Here is a 22,571-nt window from a genome sequence, read left to right on the forward strand (position 1 = left end):
TAGCCACAGGGATACACACACACACACTCGGGGGTACAGAGGGGGACACCGTGCAGTTGGCATGGCCGGGGAGGCGCCCTCTCTGCCGGGCAGAAGGGTTCTTGTGTGCGCCCTCTCCAGCTCGTGTCCTCAGGCTGAAGCTCTCAGACCAGCCTCAGACTGGGACTGGAGAGCAGGGTGGATCCGAGCAGCTTCCCATCAAGACAGACTGCACCAGGATTTGTCTGTGAGTCTCTGCAATTGGCTTTCCGTGTATTCTGGGATGTGCATATTTATGTATAAAATAATTATAATACGACTTCAGAAGAATCCGGTATATTTTTCTTGTTGGGGGAAACATGAGGGTGTGTGTCTGGTTAGTGGTTGGAGGGAGGAATTTGCAATCAACTTTTTTTAGTGACCAATATGCAATGCAGTTGGTGAAAATGATTTCATGACACAGGCCTGAGTAACAGTTTCATTCTGGTATTATTATTATTAATAATATTATTAACATGTTTAATGCAGGCGGTGTAGGAATATTTCTATTCGCTGAACTCAAGCTTTTTTTTAATTAAAGGGTTTGGTTATTGGGTTTATCGAGTTCTTATCTTACTTCACAGAAAAGAACAACTTGAATTTGTATGGCGCCCCAGAAAACATTCTGTAACATTTCCTTTTCCTCCGGTTTTTAAAAAAAACCTGGAAGAATATAACTGTCCGAACTCTTCGGTGATGCCTTTGCCTTGAGCTCGGGGCTTTCTGCTGCATGGGATTCATTTGGTAACTTGTGCGACTTACATTACAGCCTCTTGGCCTGCTGCAGAATTGACCATTTTGATTTGTGAATTCATATTATAAGCCATATCACCTCTGACCAGATTTCGCCTACAAAATACCCAGAAAATCCACGTTACAGTATATCCTGTGAAGTGCGTTGAGACGTCTCGACGATGTGATAAGGTTCTATATCAAATGCAAATTATTATTATTATTTCCTTGGGGGAAAAAAATGGGTGAGCGTAATTGTTTTACACGAGTGCTTCGGATTTCCTGTCTTAGTCTCCTCCCACCGGTCGGTGCCCACTCCACGCCCTCCCAACTTAAAGCAACAGGGATATGGAGAGCGTTTCCATTGTGTAGTAATGGGAACTAGGAACCTGCTGGGGGTCTAAACATCCTGTGTTGTAAGCTCGGTGAGAAATCAGCCTGTTCCTATGGTCGATGGATGCAAATTGTCACAAATCTAGAAGGGCAGAGCTCTTGAGAATGAAAGGCCTCTCCAATAATAATTTATTTCTTAAAATTTAAAATATATATATTCCCTACTTGTCTCCTCACAGTTCAGAACAGTAGTTCCTGTGTTCTCGTGACAAACTAACTTATCTGTCCACATTTAATTCCGAGGAAGTTTTTTTGGAAATATGCGTGATGGCCGTTCAGGGTCAGAATTATGTGCAGAATAGCAGGTACGCTGCGGAGGGAGTAGAAGGAAGTGGTCACTTGGGGGAGGGGTTCAAGATTCCTGACAACAGCAAACAATAACTTGAATTTGTACAGCGGCCTTCCCACAGGATAGATTCTCGGAGCACTGTGGCAATTAGAGTGATTTATAATTGTAACCTGGAAATGAAAGTGCCGTCTTTTGGATGAGATGATAAACCGAGGTCCCGTCTGCCTGTTCAGGTGGATATTAAATATCTCATGGCACTATTTGAAGAGAAGGCAGTTTCTAACTGACTGCTGCATTTCGCCTGCATAACACAGTCAATCTACTTTACAAAATATGCTGTGAAGCACTTTAAGACGTCTCAACAACATGATAAGGTGCTATATCAAATACAAGTATTGTTTTTATTAAAGAGTCGCTTAGAATTTAATTGCTCCTTTATTTTTGGGGATGCAAAGTATTTATCTCTCTTGCATTTATCCCTCGGGTGAAACATTGGGCAAGTTTCCTTACTCCACACGCCTCTGTTTACCTAACAGTAAGTAGGAACCCGGTTGTTAGTCGATTGGCGGATAGCTTTTCCGGGCATAATAATTCCTTAAAAAAAATTTGGTCAAAATAATAATTCTTGCATTTGATATAGTGCCTTATAATGTCTTCTAGATGTCTCAAAGCGCTTCACAGTATATACTACAAAGTGAATTGCACAGTAGTTCCCACAAACATTCGTGGATTGAGTGACCACACTTTTTTTGAGGGATTATTAGCCCCGGAAAAGCAATCCGACGATCAACTGATCTTGGGTTCTTGTTTGACCATCAACTATCCTTCTACCCCACATCTGTACCTTCCCCACCTCCACAACATTGCCCGGCTCCGCCACTGTCTCACACTGCAGCCGCCGAAACCCTCATACACTCCTTCATTACATCGAGGCTCAACTATGCAAACTCACTGCTTGTCGGCCTCCCCAACTCCTCCCTCCATAGGCTGTGGATCATCCAGAGCTCTGCAGCCCATGTCCTCTCCTGCACCAGGCTCTGTGACTCTTATCACGCCCATCCTCGCCCAACTCCACTGGCTTCCCATCACACAGAGGATACAGATCAAGATCCTGGGCCACACCTTCAAAGCCCTCAATGGTCTTGTTCCCCCCTACCATTGAGACCTCCTAATCCCTACCATCCTGCCCGATCCCGCCCCTCAACGGGCTGTGGCCTGCTTCACGTCCCCCACCTCGCTCGCCCCACTATTGATGGGTGGGCCTTTTGCCACTCTGCCCCCACCCTCTGGAAATCCATCCCACAGTCCCTCCCCCTTCGCCCCCCTCCCTTGCCTCCTTCAAGACCCATATCAAGACCCTCCTCTTTGACTTTGCTTTCGATCTCCCTGCTTCCCCCCCCTACCTTCCACCCTCCCCTCCACCTTCCCCAATGTATTCCGTGAAGCACTTTGAGACAGCTCAACAATGTGATAAGGTACTATATCAAATACAAGGATTATTATTTCATTTAAAAAATATCTCCTATTCCTAAACCATCTCCAGCAGGCAAAGCAACCACGGGAGGTGAGAGGAACTTGCGAGTCTACACGTTCCCAGTCTGAGGTTGTGTGAGCTCTAAAAATACCATGCTGTATAGATCTTAATCTGTCCTGCAAAATCCATTTTCACTTTCTCCTGCTTAATGATTGATTTTTTTTTAATAGTAGTAACTATATCTAACTAGTTGGTATTTTTAGTTGTGGGAAATAGGTTGCAACAGATTATTGGCAGGCAATGTACGTGGGTGGGTGTTCGTCACCTGGTAAGCACTTCATGCTGAACAATTTGCAATACAAATTAATTCATTTCTAGAAGGAGTCTTGTATGTCTTTGAGCTGTGTGTGTGTGCGCACATAAAGCCAGTTCTGCTCAAATACAAGTTGCTTCACTGACCCTGGTCCCTCACCTTACTGACCAAAGCATTCATTGTGGAGTCCTGTAGCTTATTAGAGCACTCCCCTCACAAGCGAGAGCACCCCGGTTCGATTCCAAGGCTGGGTAAAACCTTAGGCAAATTTTCTTACTCCACACTCCTTTGTTTACCTAACAGTAACTAAGAATCCAATTGTTAATCATTTGGCAGATTGCCTTTCCAGGGGTAATAATCCCCTCAAAAAAAATAAATAAAATAATTTAATAATTTGGTCACTCAAAGTTTGTGGGACCCTATTGTGTGCAATTGGCTGCCGCGCTTCACCCACAAGATATTTTACTTTACAGTGTATTCTGTGAAGTGCTTTGAGATGTCTCAAAGATGTGATAAGCCATTGCTAGGCGAAAGAAGACTGAGGTCCATGCTGTTTGCTTTCCACCATGCTGGCATGCACGTGTCGTGTCCCAAACTATATAGGGTATCCTGAGATATTATTTCCAAAAGTAAATCTGATCTAATTTGCTTTTGAAAGAATCAATACTTTCTGCTTCCTTCATCTCTCTAGGGAACCTGTTTCACATATTTACTTCATTTCCTTCCCCCTTCAGTCAGGTAAAGCAGGCGAGGCTTTGTCTCTGGAGTGGGAGTGTGTTATGTCAATAAGGATGCCAAAAGTATTGCTGTTTCTGCTGCTTTCCAATGATGACACTGTTTCCTTTGCTGAACAGACTGCTTTCCAGACAGTGTTTGGGGTGACTGCGTTGGTGGAGTTGAATGTAGTCTTTTTAGAGATTCAGTTAACCTTTTCTGTGCCTTGTTACTTTTACTTGTCTCACTCGTTCACAAATCCCTCCAAACCCTGGCACCACCCTACCTTTCTGACCTGCTTTTCCCCCACTCCACTTCCCGCTGCCTTCCCTCGGTTGGCTCTGGCCTCCTGTTTGTCCCTTGTTACATCCGCTCTACTTTGGTTACCTCCTCCTCCCCCACTCCCCTGACTCTCCGTCAGGCTCTGTCACTGTTAAGCGCTCTGACACACTGCCCCGTGTGAAGGGCGCTACAAAAATGCAATGTTTTAAATCTACCTCATAACAGCCCAAGCAAAATTATTCTGTGTATCCCTTCGTTAGCCTAATACCCACAAAGTACAGAATGAAACAGAAAAGCATAATATTCATCTGTTTTAGTTTTTTTCAAATTCCAATAGGACAGTTAATATTGAATGATAATAATTAATAAACATATATGTAGGTCCTATAGGGTATTTAGATCACTCGCCTCGCAAGCAAACAGGACCCAGGTTTGATTCCCGGCAGGACGAAACCCAAGGCAAGTTTCCCTACTCCACAGCCCTCTGTTTATCTAACAGTAAGTAGGAACCTGGTTGTTAGTCGATTGGCGGATTGCTGTCCGGGGATAATAATCCCTTCAAAATAAAATTTGGTCATTCAATCCATGACTGTTTGTGGGACACTGCTGTGCGCAATTGGCCGTCGCGTTTCTTCCACAAAATATACGGTCAATTCACTTTACAAAATATTTTGTGAAGCACTTTGAGAATCTAAAAGACATTATAAGATGCTCACTATATCAAGTGCAAGTATTACTGTTATAGTCTTATTACATTGTTGAGACATTTCAAAATATTGCACAGGATTTATTGCCAAGTGCAGTGGCCTGTATTTTGCATGGGGTTTGTGACAGATCATATGCTTGCAGTGTAGCTGCTCTGGCAATCACATCCCTGTGGCAACCTTTTGTTGCATGTTTTTCTGTCTTCTACTCCAACACCTCATAAATTTACAGGCGTTGGACGATGCATTTGATTTCCCACGAGATCTGTCTATCTGCACCTTTTGTGATCAGAAACGACCAACGTTACTGTGAATTATTATCGTTGGCTTTACAGTCAATTCACTTTACAGTATGTTCTGTGAAGCATTTTGGGACGTCTAGAAGACGTGAAAAGCGTTATATCAAATGCAAGGATTATTATTTTTGTGCTGTCAGTTGAAATATCAATAATTTGTAAGGTCAGATCGCAGTGCTTAAAATTGAAAGATCTCTAGATCTAAAGCAATAATAATAATCCTTGCATTTAATATAGTGCTTCATCACATCTTCGAGACGTCTCAAAGCGCTTCACAGAATATACTGTAAAATCAATTTTATATTTTGTGGGAGAAACAAAGTAGGTGAAAGTGATGAAAGTAATTGGTTAGGTTTTTAAAAATATTTTTTTTAATAAAAAGTCACATTAAAACTTCCGAAGTCTGGAAGGTCCAGAGAAATGGCAGTCTCCCCAGGCTAACCGCTTTTTAGCTCCCGTGTAATAATGCTGAACTAAATACTCCGTAAAACTCTAATAAAGCTATTTTCCAGACAATAATGATATTAATAATAATCCTTGCATTTGATATAGCGCCTTTCATGTCGTTGAGATGTTTCAAAGCGTTTCACAGGATATACTAGATTGATTGTATTTTGTGAGAGAAATGCAGCAGCTTGTTACACACAGCAGTGCCTCACAAACAGCCATGGAGTGATTGACTATGGCAGATGATGGAAAGCATTTTATTAAGTTGCTGCATTTCCCTTCAGTAAGTCAGCATGTTTCAAAGTAACCCTCGTATGTTTTGACACCGTAAGCTATTAAAATCCAGTGTAAGAATTGTTTCAACTATTTCCAGTTGCAAAGCTTCCAGAGGGAATTCTAAATCTGAATCTTTTTGTTCAAAAACTCAATCAGGTTCTGCAATTAGATGCAATGTGTTCAAATTTTATTGGGTCAAACCAGCAAAATCTGCTTCTGGATAAGTTAACATTATCGGTGAGTGAATTCTTTCCTCTTTCTCTCTCTCTCCTACTGAGGACTCGATTATGCCCAGACTAGTAGTCATCTCTTGCACAGTTAATGGCTGAGATATACAACAGGTGAAAGATACCAGAGAGAGGAGGAGGAAAGTGTTTTGTTCATGTTTGATTCTCATGTTTGTTCAGTCACTGGGGGCAATGACTCTTCCCACTCCTGTTAACCCTGTCAACCAAAGTGCAAACAGATAGGGTGGTCTTAGCTGGACAAGCAGCAGGAAAACTTACCAGAAAGTGCTCTCAGTGGCAAGCTATGTAGTTAAACTCTAGTAGTTACCCAAATGCACCACTCTGGCATCCCAAAGCCTTGGTTCCTGCCAACCTGCACACAATATTCTCTGGAAAAATGGAATGCATCCCTCTAGGGAGCGTGTGCATTCCAATCCAGCCACAAGGAAATTTCCATTGGTAGGTATTGTACATATGTAGAACTCTGGTGTTTTGTTTGGAGCCTCTTAAACATAGTGATGGGTTTCCGCTTGTGTCGGAGTTCTAAAATGTGAATTAACTTCAGATTTTCTTTCCTCCTCCAACCTCAGGTCTTTGTGGAGTTCGATGACCATCAGTGCCAATGGATTAAGGTCTACAATGATGATCTGAAGCTTTTGCTGGTGGAACACCAACTGGTCTCGGCTGAAAGGAAACTATCAAATGGGGTTCAGTGCCCTGCTTTGGTACAGATAAACAATTTATTTATTATTTACAAAAAAAACCTATTCTCCTGCGTTGGCTCAGACTGGATTTGCTAACCTCAATTGGGACGTCCTCCCTACGTGAAGGGTGCTATATAAATGCAATTTTTTGTTGTTAATTTGAACAATGGAGATTAAAAAATAGTGTCGTGTTGTGGAGTCCTGTAGAGTATTGGTTAGAACACTCGCCTCACAGGCGAGAGCATCCGGTTCGATTCCCAGGCAGGGCGAAACTTTACCCACGTTTCCTTACTCTGTTTACCTAGCAGTAAGTAGGAACCCAGTTGTTAGTCGAATGGTGGATCGCATTCAACAAAATCCATTCAATATAATAATCCCTTCAACAAAAAGTATAAACAGTATAGTAATTTGGTAACTCAGTCCATGACTGTTTGTGGGTCACTCTTGTGTGCAATTGGCTGCTGCGATTTGCCCACAAGATATACAGTCTATTCACTTTGAGATGTCTCAAGGATGTGGTCAGCGCTATAACAAATGTAAAGATTATTATTGTCTGGAAAAGTAGTGCCTTGGTACTTCTTTGCAACGTGCCCTTCTAAAGTAAAGCATGGTTGAGGCAATGGGCAATCTGCTTTATGGCAGTGGGGGATGGTGGGCACAGGAAGTATTGGTGACGTCCTCAGCGCCTTGGGACGACTTCCCGACGTGAAAGGCGTTCTATAAATGCAATTTTCTTGTTGTTGAGGCCCTGATAACTATTTCACCATCCGGGGGACGCCTGTTGATGCCAATCTGCAGTTACACTTTGCTCCTGTTGTTTGTCGGTTTTGTCCCCACTGGAATGTTTGGTTTCTGGAAGGCATGTTGTTTTTATTTCCATTCGGTCATTTGAGGTTTATTTTATTCACTTTTGATTTAAAAAAAACATTTTAACAGATAAAACAAAATAACACAAAATTCCCCAAAAAGTAAAATGAACAATTGTGTGAAAAAAAGAATTTCACAGGGCTCGACCAGAGCAAGCAAATTATCCAGCTAGTACCACTCTACCAGTTAGGGCTTTGGCTTGCAGGGTTAATAGGGTTAATAGGAGCTGAGTGGGTGATTCCCTATTCCCAGTGACTAGTCTGCTCTTCCAGGTCCTGCCGATGAGCCCAACTAGCTGTGTTGTCATCAGCAGTGAAGCTCTTTATAACAATATTAATCCTTGTATTTGATATTTCATCATTGAAATGTCTCAAAATGCTTCACAGGATCTATTTAAGTTGTAGTGACTGTTTGTATCTGAACGTCTCTTGGAAGACCTTTTGCCATTTGGGCACTAATGCAAGAATTTGTTTTATTATTACCAATCTCAAAATAGCTTTTGGATTGTGTGTTTCAGACGTTTAAATGCTTGGTGGACAGAGTTGGCCTGGTGTCTGTTTCTCCTGTGGAATTTCTCACTGATAGGTATCGAATCTTTCTGCAGAAAGAAAATTCTCTCCAACTGTTAAAGGTACAGTAATTGGTACTGAACTTATTTTTGCACGGATGTCACTACAATAACAGCAGCATTTACATCATGCTCTCAGAGAGCTTTACAATGGCAGAGTTTGATGCCAAACCAGGGAACAAAGACCATTCAGCCCCTCAAGCTTGTTCCACCCTTCTTTTAGATCATGGCTGATCTGTAGCTCAACTCCATTTACCCGCCTTTGCCTCATATCTCTTGATACCCTGATCCAAGAAAAATCTATCCACCTTAGTCTTGAAAATTTGAATGGATCCAGCAACCACAGCCTTTTAGGGGAGAGAGTTCCAGATTTCCACTATCCTTTGGGTGAAAAAAATGCTTCCTGATTTCACTATTAAATTACCTAGCTCTAATTTTAAGATTATGCCCCTTGGGAGAAAGGGGAAATGACCATAGGCAAGGTTCGAAGACATGCAAAGATAAACAACATAGGGTGACTGAGCCAGAGAGTTGTAGTTGGTCGGGGTGTAGTGGCTGAAAAAGGGTCTGCTGATAGTAGAGCGGAGAGGTTGAGGGAGGTTAGTCACGAGGAAGGCTACAGTTTCCTAGTTCCTGGTTCTCCTGGATCGGGTACTGCAGAGCCACCCGCCAGCAGCAATCGTCTTCCATCCCGGCCTCAGACACAGACTCCTCATACCACCTGCGTAGTTTGTTAGTTTGGCTCAGTTGGTAACAATGGTCAGACAGTCTCTAGGTTGAAACTACAGCATTGGGGGGCGGAGATGCCATCCTTCAGGATGAGATGAGTATCAGTGTTTTATTTATACACGTTAAACAAGAACTAAATTGACTCGCTCCACCCCACCCCGGTGTTTAGAATTAAAATCCATTTGTAGGATATCTTTTTAATAATTTGGAGCCATGTTGCATGAAATTGTTTATGCAGTATTATACATAAATGTTATTGATGTGTCATTTTATTAATGCCCTGTTGCTAAGTCACAACGGAGAGGGTAAAGGAAAGTGAGAGTGAGGGAGGATTGTTTCTTGTAAATACAAAAGAGATAGTTCAACGCATTCAAGAATAAACTTGATGCATACAAGAGGGAAAAGGGAATAGATGTCTGTATGCATATATAGGCGAGGGGAATCAGCACAGATGAGTTGGGCCAAATAACCTGTTTCTGTGTAATTCTATGTCGCATTGAAAGTGGATAGGTAATTGAGGGAGGAAATTGATGTATTTTTTCATTGTTGCTCAACAGATAAATGTGGAAAACCAGCAGCTTTGTGATGAGATAAAGACTTGGTTCATTAAAGAGTCGACTCGAGATCTGTTACTGCACGGTGGGTTGAGTTGTGTTGGAGATGAATCACATTTTTGACCGTAGCCTTCCAAAAAATCTTTCTTCCACTGATCTAAGATAAAAAGGTTTTAATCGTCCAGTGCTTTGGAAATTGTGCTTTGGTCATGCTTTTCCCCCCTTCCCCTTCAGCTCCCTTGAGGAAGGCTTGTTGTACCTCGGTCCTTCCTCGGAGATTAACTTTAATGGTATAAACCAATCAACTCACTAGCGCAGACTTGTTGGGCAGAATGGACATTGAACTGAGGCCCATCTGTCTGTTCAGATGGATGTTAAGGATCCCATGGCACTATTCAAAAAGAGAAAGGTGTTTCTCTCTCTTGGTGTCCTGGTCAACAATATCCGAAAATAAAATTGGTCACGTACTCCATGGCTGTTTGTGGGACGTTGCTGTGTGCAATTGGCTGCGCGTTTTGCCTGCAATATACACAGTCACTCCAATTTACAGTATATCCTGTGAAGCGTCCTATTCTCTGAGATGTCTCAACAACGTGATAAGGTGCTATAAACAGGACTGACCGTCGCTGTTTTGATGGACTTGATGATTTTAAAATTGGAATATCTAGGGGCCTCTCTGTGTGTCTCTTAAGTCTCAATCATTTGCCCTAGATCACAAAACAAAAGGTTTTACAGCCTGTGCCACTGAATCCTCAATGTTGTATGTCTCTTATTTCTCAGGTACCAGAAACCTGGCAGGTTACAAAGTGATGGTGTACGACTTGAATTCCTCTGCTTGTTGGTTTCCAGCCACAATTTCTCACCACAACTTAGTGAATCGACTGATTAGGGTCATCAGTGAGCAGGTGAAAGGATTGCAAATGTTAAATTCTTCCATCCTTTGGATGAGATGTTAAACCCAGGTTCTGTCTGCCTGTTTGTGGGAGAGCTTTCGAGCCTCATTGATTTCCCTGCCCATTGACACTCATAAGCTCCCCCTGTGAAGATTTAAGTAAATATGTTTTGCCCCCAACTATTACAACCATTTGTAATATATTTGTTTGTAATAAAATGTTGTTTTCTTTAAGTTTCCTGATGGTCAAAGTGTGGACCCGGCTTTGATTCAGGTGTCTTTTCTGAACCATGAAGATATTGAGGTGCTGAATGGCGACTATAAGAATGCCGAATGTGGTAAGTGTCACTTCTTCCTGTTACTATTCCCCCTTCTACTAAATTTTAAAGTATTTAACATAGACTATAAGATCAGCAGGGGAGCTTTAAAACAGAGGTTTAGGAGGAACTTCTTTACGCAGAGGTTAGTGAGAATGTGGAACTTGCTGCCGTAAGCTGTGGTTGACCCAAAAATCATGTGTTAAAGAGGAAACTTGATGCAACTGTGAGGGAGAATGAAATAGAGGGGTATAGAACGGTTAGTGGCTCGTGTGGAGTATAAACACCAGCGTGGCTCATTTTTAGTTTTGCAGCATTCTAACAAACAAATTGTTAACTTATGACATATTTGCCTACTTTATTTCTAAATAATCACTCTAAATTAATTCTGTGTGTCAGCCTGGCTCAGTGGTATCACTCTCAACTCTGAGCCAGAAGGTTGTGGGTTCAAGCCCCACGTCGGGCCTTGCAATCACAAAATCTAGGATGACACGCCAATGTGATGCTGGAGGGTGTTGCATTGTCAGTGGTGCTGTCCTTCGGATGAGACGTTAAACACAGGTCCTGCCTGCCAGTTTAGATGGACATTAAACATCCCACGACACTGTTTGAAAAGAGAAGGGAGTTACTCCTGGTGTCCTGGACAATCCCCCAAATAAAATTGGTCACTCATTCCATTGCTGTGCGCATCTGGCTGCCGTGTTTCACAATATATACAGTCAAATCACTTTACATCATGTGAAACAGTTGAGATGTCTTGAGGATGTGATAAGACGCTATATCAATTGTAAGGATTATTTGTTTCAAGAGCTTTATTTTGAGAGGAAGATGCTATTATAAGTGCAGCTTGTTGTCAATTCATTCGTTACAGATAAATCCCCCCATGTCCAGCACACTGACTCCCAGTGCACAAAGAGAAAGTCTGCAGACGGCAGAAAGGATGGAACCAAGAGAATAAAGGTTGCTCCCACTGCTGAGAGTGAGCCATTGCCAGTGACCGAGGGAGGTGGGAGCTGCGAACGGATTCTCCCTGTTTCTGAGACGGAACTGGTGACGGAGCGGGATGAGGGGAGGAGGGGACTGTTCCCGGATCCCGGCATTCTCTGCACTGACGGAGCCGAGCCTGCTGTGGACACTCGGAGAGCAAAGCCTCTGTTGGGGTTTGCCAGCAGCCGCGCCAACTTCAGTATGTTTTTCTCGACCTACGCGAGAGACAGCGGCAGAACATTGGTGGTGGAGGATGGTCCCAGGCCTGGGACTAATCTGCCAGGTACCCCACAGGCTATGGATCACACTGCTCAACCACGGTGTGCGGAGACGTGCTGTCCCACACTGCACAGGTGCCAACACCCCGTGGAGGAGTTGAGTAAAGAGGCGGCCACTTGCTGTCCATGTCAAGTAAGTACAAGCCCTGTAATGTGCCTCCATGTGCTGTTCATTGGTGCCAGCCTGGTTCACTTGATGTTGCACTCTTTTCCCCTGCATCTGAAGGTTGTGGGTTCAAGCCCCATGTCAGACTTGGAATTACACAGTCTAAGTTGACACTCCAATACAGTGCTGTGGGGGGGAAAGGGGTGGGTTACATTGTTGGAGGTGCCGTCCTTCGGATGAGACATTATCCAAGGTGCCATCTGCGTTCCAGTTTATGTTAAAGATCCCACGGCATTATTTAAAAAAAGAGAAGGGAGTTTCACTTTCCCGGTATCCTGACCAACAATCCTCCAAATAAGGTTGGTCCCTCACTCCGTGGCTGTGTGAGGGATATTGCTGTATGCGAGTAGGCAGCTGAATTTCACTCACAAAATACAAAGTCAATCCACTTTATAGCTTATTCTCTGAAGCGTTTTGTGATGTCACTCGACACTTGAAAGGGCCTGTATCAAATGCAAGGATTATTATATTTTCTCCGTCACGGTTAGATTGTTTAACATTAGCCCTTTGTGTTGATTGCTGCCGCAGGTCTCCAGGGCTGTCAGTGTGCCAATAACTCCCTCCACGTTGGGGGGTGAGGTGTTGCTGGGAAGCACTGCTACCACCCCTGGGACAAAAGACTTGAGATGGACAACACCTCCTCCTGCAAATTCCCCTCCTACCATCACTGCAGAACCACCTCAAGGGTAAATATCTGGCATCCAGTTACCCTTTCAGTGCCTCTGGGTAGATTTCATCCATGGCCATTAACATGTGAAAAAAAGTCTTGTTTTGCCTACTGGTTTCCTTCCCCTTACTTTCCTTACTTTCTGTGATCAGCTGGGTGTCTATTAAGTTGAAGTTGTTTGATATCAGAAGTTATTAGAGGTTTGCCTGGCTCAGTGGTAGCACTCTCGCCTTCGAGTCAGAAGATTGTGGGTTCCAGTCCGACGTTGGGACTTGGAATCACATTGTCTAAGCTGACAATCCAATGCAGTGCTGGGGAGTGAGCTGCACTGTTGGAGGTACCATCTTTCGGGTGGAACGTTAAACCGATGTCCCATCTGCTGTTCAGGTGGATGTTAAAGATCCCCTGGCAATGTTTGAAAAGAGAAGGGAGTTTGTCCTGGTGTCCTGGCCAACAATCCCATAAATAAAATTAGTCACTCACTCCATGGCTGGTTGTGCGACACTGCTGTCTCACAAACTGGCTGCTGCGATTCACCAACAAAATACAGTCACTCCCCTTTACAGTATATCCTGCGAAGCGCTTTGAGACATCTCGAGGAAGGTATAGACGATAGAATAACTCCACTTGGTTATTGTTGCTATCCAGGGCCATTCGGCAGCAGAGAATGGGAGAGGAACTCAGTGAGAGCGAGAGGGAAGATGTTCCAGTGAGCTGTGGAAACAATACCTCGATCTTGCCGGCGTTCAGCTCGTCGAGGTTGTTTTTGCAGGAGGAGCTCCACGGAGCCGCGTGTGGAAAGGACGGGAACCCATTATCAGAATGCCCGGGTATCTCTACAGACGTGCCTTGTGATGTGACAGAGGAGACGGGACCATCAATGGCCAACGGAGCCACCAACGGTTTGCCATTGCCTCGATCCCCTTCGACTCTCAGCCGGGATTTGCCTCCCGAAATTGTGCCGAAGGGCAATGGTTTCACCGCGGTGAGCGAAGCCTCGGACGGGCCACGTTTTGTGACCCGGGGAAGCCCCTCGGCAGCTTCCAGTGAGTGTGCTTTTGCCGGGCGTCCATCGTGGCCGGGATTTAGTACAGACTACACCGTGATACCCCGGATGCCGACTCCCTTTCAGACGCCTGCCGACGGACGAGAGGAAAAATCCGAGCGCAAGACTTGTTTTGGCGGAGAGGGTGAGGTACGCGGTTGGGCAACCATCTCTCCCGGCGCTGGAACACCGGCTGACGTCCGGCCAACTTTGAGCCAAGGCGAGCTTCCAATGGGCCGGTGGGAACCTCACCCGCCTGCGTTTACAGAGCAGCGAATGCCACAAATCACATCCGAACCAGCACAGGGGCCTCGCGACCAGGCTCTGCTGCTCCGCTATCAGGTGCACGGGGACGGGGACGAGAGCGATGATAGCACGGACAGCGAGGTCAGCTGCCTGTCAGACGCCAGTTTGGAGCCCGAGCCCTCAACTCCTGGAGGCTCCAGGGATCCGGGGCCCCCCTTGGCTCCGGGAGCAAGGCCACTGGCAAGACCTGGTGCTGGGGGAGGAAGTGGCCCCGTGAGGAAGGTGCTGTGGTACAAAGAGAGACGAGGCCGAGGTGAGTGAGCAGCTCCTTTACTCACAGTTGGCGGTGACATTAACCGCGTGGGTTAATGTAATATAATCAAACTCACATAATTCACATCAGTCCGGCCCATAACATTTAATATGCCTTACGCAAAGTCCGAGTGGTGGGCAAACTGTATAAGTCGTATAATATCCGATTTAGACAATAATCTACGCTGCACATACTTACTTCAGTGCAGCTGGTAAGTGCGTATGGGGTGATGGCTCAAGATTACGTTTCCTATGATTTAATACATCTTGACACATTGCTACATGTGCAATTACCGGCAAGTGTTGGAATCGCATTGAATCGTAGGAAATGAAGTTCTTCTGCGCATGTGGCAGCGTACGTTTCCTCTGATTCAACGCAGCCGACCAATTCATCCCAATTTGGAAGTCGGTTGATTCACCGTTTTGAAGAACTGTGCAAGAATGGGCTTCCAGATTGAGACAGAACGTTTGCAAAATGGTCTTGCAACTAAGGTCTAGTTGGAATTTCAGGCCTATGGAGGAAGGAAGAATGTGCTTTTTACAAACAAAACATAACCCCACTCCTCTATTACTCCATTACTCCCGCACTTATGGCTGCATTTCTGTCCCTGTCCCCATCCCCTCCATTACTAGTGCTATATTTTAACCCTTGGACTGCTGGCGGTTTTAAGGAAAACACTCAAGATTTAATATTGTGCGCTGTGGCGCTGAAGGGATGCTAACCTGATGTCGTGAAGTACTATTGTGACCAGCATTTTTTAAATTAAACTGAATCTCCCTTCTCTGCTTTTGTGTTGCTTTTCACTCTCTCTCTCACTCTCTATCTCTGCAGTGAATGTCCACCGCTCAGTGCTGAACGACCCTCACAAGGTCCGAGCGTTGCAGCAAAGCGGCGAGTCCTTCCTGCAGGACGGCTCCTGCATCGACGTCGCTCCCAACCTGCACAAGTGCAGAGAGTGCCGCCTGGCCAGCTACCAGCGGCACAGAGACGAGGCCGACTCCACCGTCTTCTGCAGGTTCTTCCACTTCAGAAAGTGAGTGAGTGTGGGTGAGTGGGTGTGTGTGGGTGAGTGTGAGTGTGCCGACAGACCAGTGATTGTACTAAAACAGTGGAGTCCTGTAGTGTAGTGTAGTGGCTCGAGCACTCGCCTCACAAGCGAGAGGGCTCGGGTTCGATTCCTGGTGGGGCAAAACATTAGGCAAGTTTCCTTACTCCACACGCCTCTGTTTACCCAGCAATAAGTAGGAACCTGCTTGTTCGTTGAATGGTGGATAGCTTTTCCGGGGGTGATGATCCCTTCATATAAATAAATAAAATAAGAACAATTTGGTCACTCAATCCACAACTGTTTGTGGGACACTGTTGTGAGCAATTGGCTGCCACGTTTGTCCACAAAATATTCAGAAACTCACTTTACAGTATATTCTGTGAAGCATTTTGATGACTTGATAAAGTGCTATATCAAATTCAAGGATTATATTATTTCTTATACATAGAAATTCCCAAAAGATACAGCGATTGTGAAGGAAGACACCTGAAAAGTCCAACCCTTTGCGTCTTCTCATTGTGATCCTGTTGTTGACCGAGCTGCTGTCTTTTTGCTCCAGGTTACAGTTTAACAAACATGGTTTACTGCGTGCAGAGGGCTTCCTCACTCCCAACCAGTGCGACCCTGAGGCCCTTCGCCTGTGGATGCCCTCCGATGCCAACGTCGAGGGTTTGGACCTGGATACGTCCAAGTACATTCTGGCCAACATCGGAGACCACTTCTGCCAACTCGTCATGTCCGAAAAGGAAGCCTTGAATCTAGTGGAGCCTCGTGGTAAGTCGGCCGAGAGAATGTTTTAAGAGGGAACTTGATTGAGGTGTTCAAAATTATAAAAGGGTTTGACAAGGTTGGCATAGATAGGCTGTTCCCACTGGTTGGCGAGTCCTTAACCAGGGGACACAAATATAAGATGCAGATTAAGGGATCTAACAAGAGAATTTAGAAGGAACTGCTTCATGCAGAGGGTAGTGAGACTGGAACTCACAGGCTGAAGCAGTAGTTGAATCAGATAGTATGGATGCATTCAAGAGGAAGCTAGACCTTCACATGAGGAGAAGGGAGTAGAAGTTTCTGCAGCTCGTGTCCTCTACTGCACCAATCTCCGTGACCCTCTCACCCCACCCTCGCCCGGCTTCACTGGCTCCCCATCCTTCAGAAGACAGAATTCAAAATCCTTGTGCTCTCTTTTAAATTCCTCCACAGTCTTGTGTCTACCTACCTCTGCGACCTGCTAAAACCTTACCAACCTGTCTTCTCCACGCTGCAGGCACTGGCCTGCTCCATGTGCTCTCCTCACCATCAGCGGTCAGGCCTTCAGCTTTTCTGCTCCCACTCTCTGGAACTCCATCCTCCCTTGCCTCCTTCAAGGTCCGTCTCAAAACCTTCCTCTTTGACCCCACCTTCGGTCACTCTCCCACCCCCACCCATCTCGCCCTCCACCCTTCTTGATTCCAACTCCCAGCTCAGCTTTCACTGTCCAGCACTGTGGGACAACATTCTGAAGTGAAAGATGCTGTATAAATTGGTAGTGGTGATTGTCGTTGTTCTTGACTGGCGGATTGTAGATGTTGAAATATTTGAGGCATTTTTTACACTTTGCACATTTTTGCCCACAAAGTACTGTCAAATCCACTTACAGAATATTCTATGAAGCGCTTTGAACCGTCTCAACAACATGAGAAGGCACTTTTCTGAATGCTATTACTATTATTATTTTTAGGAAAAATGGCCTGGAAGCGAGCAGTTCAGGGCATCCGGGAGATGTGTGATGCCTGTGAAACCACCCTCTTCAACATCCACTGGGTCTGTTCCAAGTGTGGCTTTGGCGTGTGCCTCGACTGCTACAGGATGAAGAAGAGCGGCACCCAGCAAGGTACATGCTGTCTTTCTCTTTAGAGGAGAGGTGAAAGGGATTGGGAGTTGTGCCGAGGTAGGGAGTGAATAAATCGGATCATTTCGTGTTTGAATGGATCACTTCTTATGCTGATGCTGTGGCAGCCATCATTCACCACCCCACTCACTGGGCCAAGGCACTTTGGCGTCCCAAGTGCATTTGTTCCCAACTCCTAGGTTGGAAGCAGTTTCCATTCTCTCCTTTTTTCTCCCACCAACTCTGGAGGGTGTTTGCCTTCTGAGGCTGAGCTATTCTCCCCCCAACCCTCCAAAGGTGTCAAACTCGGGTGACAGCCTGGCTCAGTTGGTAGCACTCTCGCCTCTTAGTCAGAGGTTGCGGGTTCAAACCCCACATCGGGCCTGTGAGCTCGTAGTCTAGGCTCACACTGTAGTACAGTGCTGGGGGAGCGCAGCATTCTAAGAGGTGCCGTCCTTCAGATGAGAAGTGAAACCGAGATCATTTTGCCTGTTCAGGTGGACGTTAAAGATCCCATGGCATTACTTGAAAAGATCCCCTGGTATCCTGGCCAACAGTCTCTCAGATAAAATTAGTCACTCATTTCATGGTTATTTATCGATGAGAGCTAACTTTCTCCAGTTGAACGTCTACGAGACTCTCCTAATTGGCTCCCGTCAGCGCCTCTACACCTCAGGCGCTGACAGCATCACCATCCATGGATGTACACTCCACTTTACTAAGCCAGTCAGGAAACTTGGCCTCTTGTTTGACCCACAACTGTCCTATCTAACTCATATCTGTGCCATGACTCGCTCCTACTTCCCCGACCTCCACAACGTCGCCTGCTCCACTTTTGCCTCATCCCTCAGGCCGCCGAAACCCTCAAACCCCATATATTACATCTAGGCTTGACTACGCCAACTCCCTGCTTTGTCGGCCTTCCCAACTCTTCCTTCCACAAGCTGCAGATCATCCAGAACTCTGCAGCTTGTGTCCTCTCCCACATCAGGCTCTATGACCCTATCACCGCCACCCTCGCCCGGCTCCACTGGTTCCCCATCCCCCAGAGGATAGAGTTCAAAATCCTCATCTTCAAAGCCCTCCACGGCCTTGCTCCTTCCTACCTCTGACCTGCTAACACCATATCAACCTGTCCGATCCTTCCTCTCAGCAGGCTCTGGCCTGCTCCACGTCCCCCATTAGGCCCGCCCCACCATCAGCAGTCGGGCCTTCAGCATCCTTCGGTATAGAAAGGCGCTGTACAAATGTGTGCAGAAACTGGGTGCCACGTTCACCTATAAAATGCAGTTCCTATACTTTACAGTGAATCCTGTGAAATCAAATGCAAGGATTATTATTATAATCTCCAACTCTATTGTTCGAGTGTACAGATGTCTAGAATCAGCTTGCAGATACTGAAATACACACAATTTTTTTTTAATGTCCTGTAGCTGAGTCTTGGTACTGATTCTTTCTCCTTGACCCTAATCTTCACAGATAATAATGAAGAGATTTTCTCATGGTTGAAATGTGCTAAAGGTCAGATCCATGAACCAGATGACCTGATGCCGACTCAAATAATTCCTGGTTCAGGTAAGTGAAAGTTTTACACAAACCTTTAGTTGAAAGTAGAGGACAGAGTGTGCATTGGGTTACTCCTGGAGTTAAATCAGCTAAAAGCACAGAGCTTTTCATTGTCTGGCAAGCTTTCTTACTGCTTGTTCAGCTGGGACCACCCTATCCGTTAGGGCTCGGGGTTGCAGGGTAAAGGATTCATTTCCAAATTCTGCTTGAAACCCCATTTTTTAAAAACTTTATATTAAACCTGTATCTGACATTGATCCTATTTGATGCACCTATGAAGATTAACTCTCTGGTTGCTATGGGGGGGAAGAACAGGTGAGACTGTTTTGCTGCTGTCTGACAACAGCCAATGGACCACAAACCTTGTGTTGAGAGGGGCAAGGCAACCTCTTTAACACAGTACTGTTGTAGCATCAGAGAGGATAAACAAGTTACATAGAGGACTGAGGGAGATGCACAACAGTGCAATAAAGAATAGTCCGGAAAAAGGAGGGATCAAATGGGGGAAAAATGTTGAACAGACTAAGTCGGTCTTGGAGTGCATGTGTTTCTAAAGGATAGAGGGATTAAGGGATATGGGGATAGGGCGGGTAAGTTGAATTAGATTAGAAGATCAGCCATGATCTTATTAAATGGTGGGGCAGGCGCAGGGGGCCGAATGGCCTATTCCTGCTCCTACATCTTATGGTCTAAATGTGTGCAGGATAACTTTCTGGATCAGTATATTTCCAGCCCAACGAGGAAGGAAGCAATGCTGGATCTAATCCTGCGGAATGAAGTGGGGCAAGTGGAGCAGGTTTCAGTGGAGAGCATTTGGATAACAGTGATCACATCATCATTAGGTTTAGGAGCTGGCGTGGACTGAATGGCCTCCTTCTGTGCTGTATGATTCTATGATAATCTTTCCCTATGGCAATGTCACCTTCTGTGCTATAAATTTCTGGGTCCCATAGGGTAGTGGTTAGTGCGCTTGCCTCGCAAGAGGACCCAGGTTTGATTTCCAAGCAGGGAAAACTGGGAGTAATAATCATTGAGGAAAACCAATTTTTTAGAAATTGGCCCCCCTTTTCCACACCAGCTTAGTCTTTAACTTTGGCAACTCTCTTCAGCTGAAATCGACTGCTCTATTTAATACTTTGCCTCGTGCTTTGCATTTCAGCCTTGTATCAGATTGGAAATGTTGTGCATTCTGTGCGAGGGAAATGGGGTATAAAGGCCAACTGTCCCTGCACCTCTCGGAGGACCAAATCCCAGCACAGGCCTCACGAAGCTGTTCAGGTAAAGTTTGTTTTGTCAGTCTGGTCAATTGCGACTGATATTTTAATTCTAATTACCTGCCATTTTCTCCCCACATCCAGTGTAGGCTCTGCCAGCCTATCATCATCACTTGGCTCAGCTCCACTGGCTCCCCATCCCCCATCGGATTGAGTTCAGGATCCTTGTTCCCACCTTTAAATCCTCCCATGGTCTCACCCACATTGCCTCTGAGACCTTCAACCCTACTAACTTGGCCGCTGTCTTTGCTCACTGGCTAGGCTGCCTCATGTCCCCTCTCTAGAGCTCCATCCTGGATTCTCTTCCTCCCTCCCCGCCCCACCTCCCGATTTCCTCCCAATGCGAAAGATGTATTGTATCCATCTCCCTTTTAAACATCCCAAATTAATGTACCTGTATTGTACGGCCTTGCACATTTTCACAACCCTCTACCATCACTAGGCTCAGCTCCTTGGGTTCCCCAGTCCCCCAGCGGATCAAGTTCAAGATCCTCATTCTCACCTTCAAATACTCCCGTTTTGAAGAAATGTTTCCCAATTTTGAAACCATAGAAAAGACGTTTTTTTAAGGAATAATCTCTATTATCATCTGATACATTTGAGACCAGTCTAGTCCTAACCAAGCTGGTCACATGATTATTAAAGCTTTTGTTTGTGCTGCACGTTACAGAGCCTGAATATCGCGGGGGGTTGCTGTGAGGGTCCTGCCTGTGCCAAACTCCCAGGGGGTGGGTGTGAGTGCCCACCGAGTCCAGCTAACGACCATGGAAACCTGCCATCCCCTGCCCTGATTCTGCCGAGGAAAGCAGACTCTCCCTTCAGTTGGATGATCGGCCTGGCTAATGGGAAAGCGAAAGAAGAAAACAAAGGTAACCGTGCTCCCCTCTCACCACCACCCCCAGTCCCCAATCTACACCTAGTCTCTCGCAATCTGCTAGCTAAACCTGGTAACACAGCTGTAGTAATGCTCATTAACCTCCTGCCTCAACACTCCCATGGCTGACTACATTGGGAAGTTAAACTGCAAGCTTCACTACTGGTTACGCCCGGGTGTGTCTTCGCTGCACCCTGAGGCACCGTCCTTCGAGTGAGATGTTGAACCTGAAGTCCCCGGCTGCTTTGTTTGGCTAAGACTCCTCCTTGTGAACTGATCGCTCGCTTCGCAGGTTTCTCCAGGACTTTGTTGTGTTCTGATTGATCGGGTGCAAACCTTCCACTGCCCAGTGGTTTGGGACTTCCTCCTGTCATGAAAGGCACTCTTTGTTTGTTTTTGTTGCTGATCGTTGTTGATTTTCCATGGTTTCACTGACTGCGCTTCGCTGTGAAGGTCTACAAGGCGTTTTATCCATTAGCATTGGGTTAAACGATTTTTTTTCTGTATCAAAACGCAGAAAGCCCACAACTGCCTTCGTTGAAGAGCGAGACCAAGCCAGTGGGGTTGTTCAGCTCCTTGGGCTCTTTGTCCAAACCCTCCGCACCGCTCCAGACTTTCAACAGTTTGCTGACGCTCGCTCCCAGCAGCAGCACTTCCACCGGCTCCCTGAGGAACCTCCTGTCCTCCAGCTCCACAAAGGTTAGCCTTATCTTTCCTCACCTCCATCTGAAAGACATCCCGCTCCCTGCATTGCATGGCGAAGGGAACGGGGCATTGCTTTACCTATGTATTTTGGGACACTCAGGAGGCCCTCCCAACCTGAATGTGGTTGGATAATGTAAATTTGTATTCAGCAAATCGCACAAGTAGTATCAGTCAGGGCTATAACATTTAATATGACTTGAGCAAAGTCAGAGTTACAAGCAAACTATATAGGCCGTATAAAATCCGATTTAATCAATAATGAACACTGCGCTCACATAATTCAATGCACCCGATAAGTGCACAGTCGTTGATGGGTCAAGTTTATTGCCAGGTAGCGACCCGGAAGCTATGGGGACTGTAATGCGTTAACGTTCTCTTATCTTTCTCCCCTCGGTGTGATTTTATATTTTAATTCCTAAATGATTTTAATTTATTTTTAACCTCAGTCTGACTCTGGAGCAAAGAGCACCTGCAATCTCCTGGATGATATATTTGCCTCTCTGGTGCAAAACAAACCGGCCGGTGACCACCCCAAGCCCCCCATCCGAACCGGGGAGGTCAGAGAGCTGCCCCGGCCCCCGGCCGGCAAGGTGGTGATTTTGGGGTCGGACACCCCCCACACCTGGTACTGTGAAGGGCGGCTGCTGTGCTTACAGGATCCCAGCAACAGGAACAACTGGAACATCTTCAGGGAATGCTGGAAGCAGGGCCATGTAAGTGCAGCGGCCAGAACAGG

At 45.6% G+C, this 22,571-nt stretch overlaps 1 protein-coding gene across 1 annotated transcript in view; it reads left to right on the forward strand.

Moving 5' to 3' along the window:
- Positions 1 to 22,571, forward strand: part of LOC103181484 (lysine-specific demethylase 3A) — a 30,308-nt gene continuing 7,737 nt past the window's right edge. The window contains exons 1-17 of the mRNA XM_007897997.2: positions 1 to 226; positions 6,756 to 6,890; positions 8,254 to 8,367; positions 9,591 to 9,672; positions 10,368 to 10,492; positions 10,715 to 10,817; positions 11,668 to 12,194; positions 12,756 to 12,913; positions 13,543 to 14,498; positions 15,330 to 15,531; positions 16,106 to 16,320; positions 17,267 to 17,419; positions 18,896 to 18,991; positions 20,142 to 20,260; positions 20,927 to 21,125; positions 21,648 to 21,829; positions 22,282 to 22,548. Of these exons, the coding sequence (XP_007896188.1) occupies positions 62 to 226; positions 6,756 to 6,890; positions 8,254 to 8,367; positions 9,591 to 9,672; positions 10,368 to 10,492; positions 10,715 to 10,817; positions 11,668 to 12,194; positions 12,756 to 12,913; positions 13,543 to 14,498; positions 15,330 to 15,531; positions 16,106 to 16,320; positions 17,267 to 17,419; positions 18,896 to 18,991; positions 20,142 to 20,260; positions 20,927 to 21,125; positions 21,648 to 21,829; positions 22,282 to 22,548 (3,798 nt within the window). The 5' untranslated portion in view covers positions 1 to 61. The remainder of the gene's footprint in view (positions 227 to 6,755; positions 6,891 to 8,253; positions 8,368 to 9,590; positions 9,673 to 10,367; positions 10,493 to 10,714; positions 10,818 to 11,667; positions 12,195 to 12,755; positions 12,914 to 13,542; positions 14,499 to 15,329; positions 15,532 to 16,105; positions 16,321 to 17,266; positions 17,420 to 18,895; positions 18,992 to 20,141; positions 20,261 to 20,926; positions 21,126 to 21,647; positions 21,830 to 22,281; positions 22,549 to 22,571) is intronic.

The sequence above is a fragment of the Callorhinchus milii genome, unplaced genomic scaffold (assembly GCF_018977255.1).
Source record: "Callorhinchus milii isolate IMCB2004 unplaced genomic scaffold, IMCB_Cmil_1.0 Scaffold1, whole genome shotgun sequence".
NCBI classification, from domain to species: domain Eukaryota; kingdom Metazoa; phylum Chordata; class Chondrichthyes; order Chimaeriformes; family Callorhinchidae; genus Callorhinchus; species Callorhinchus milii.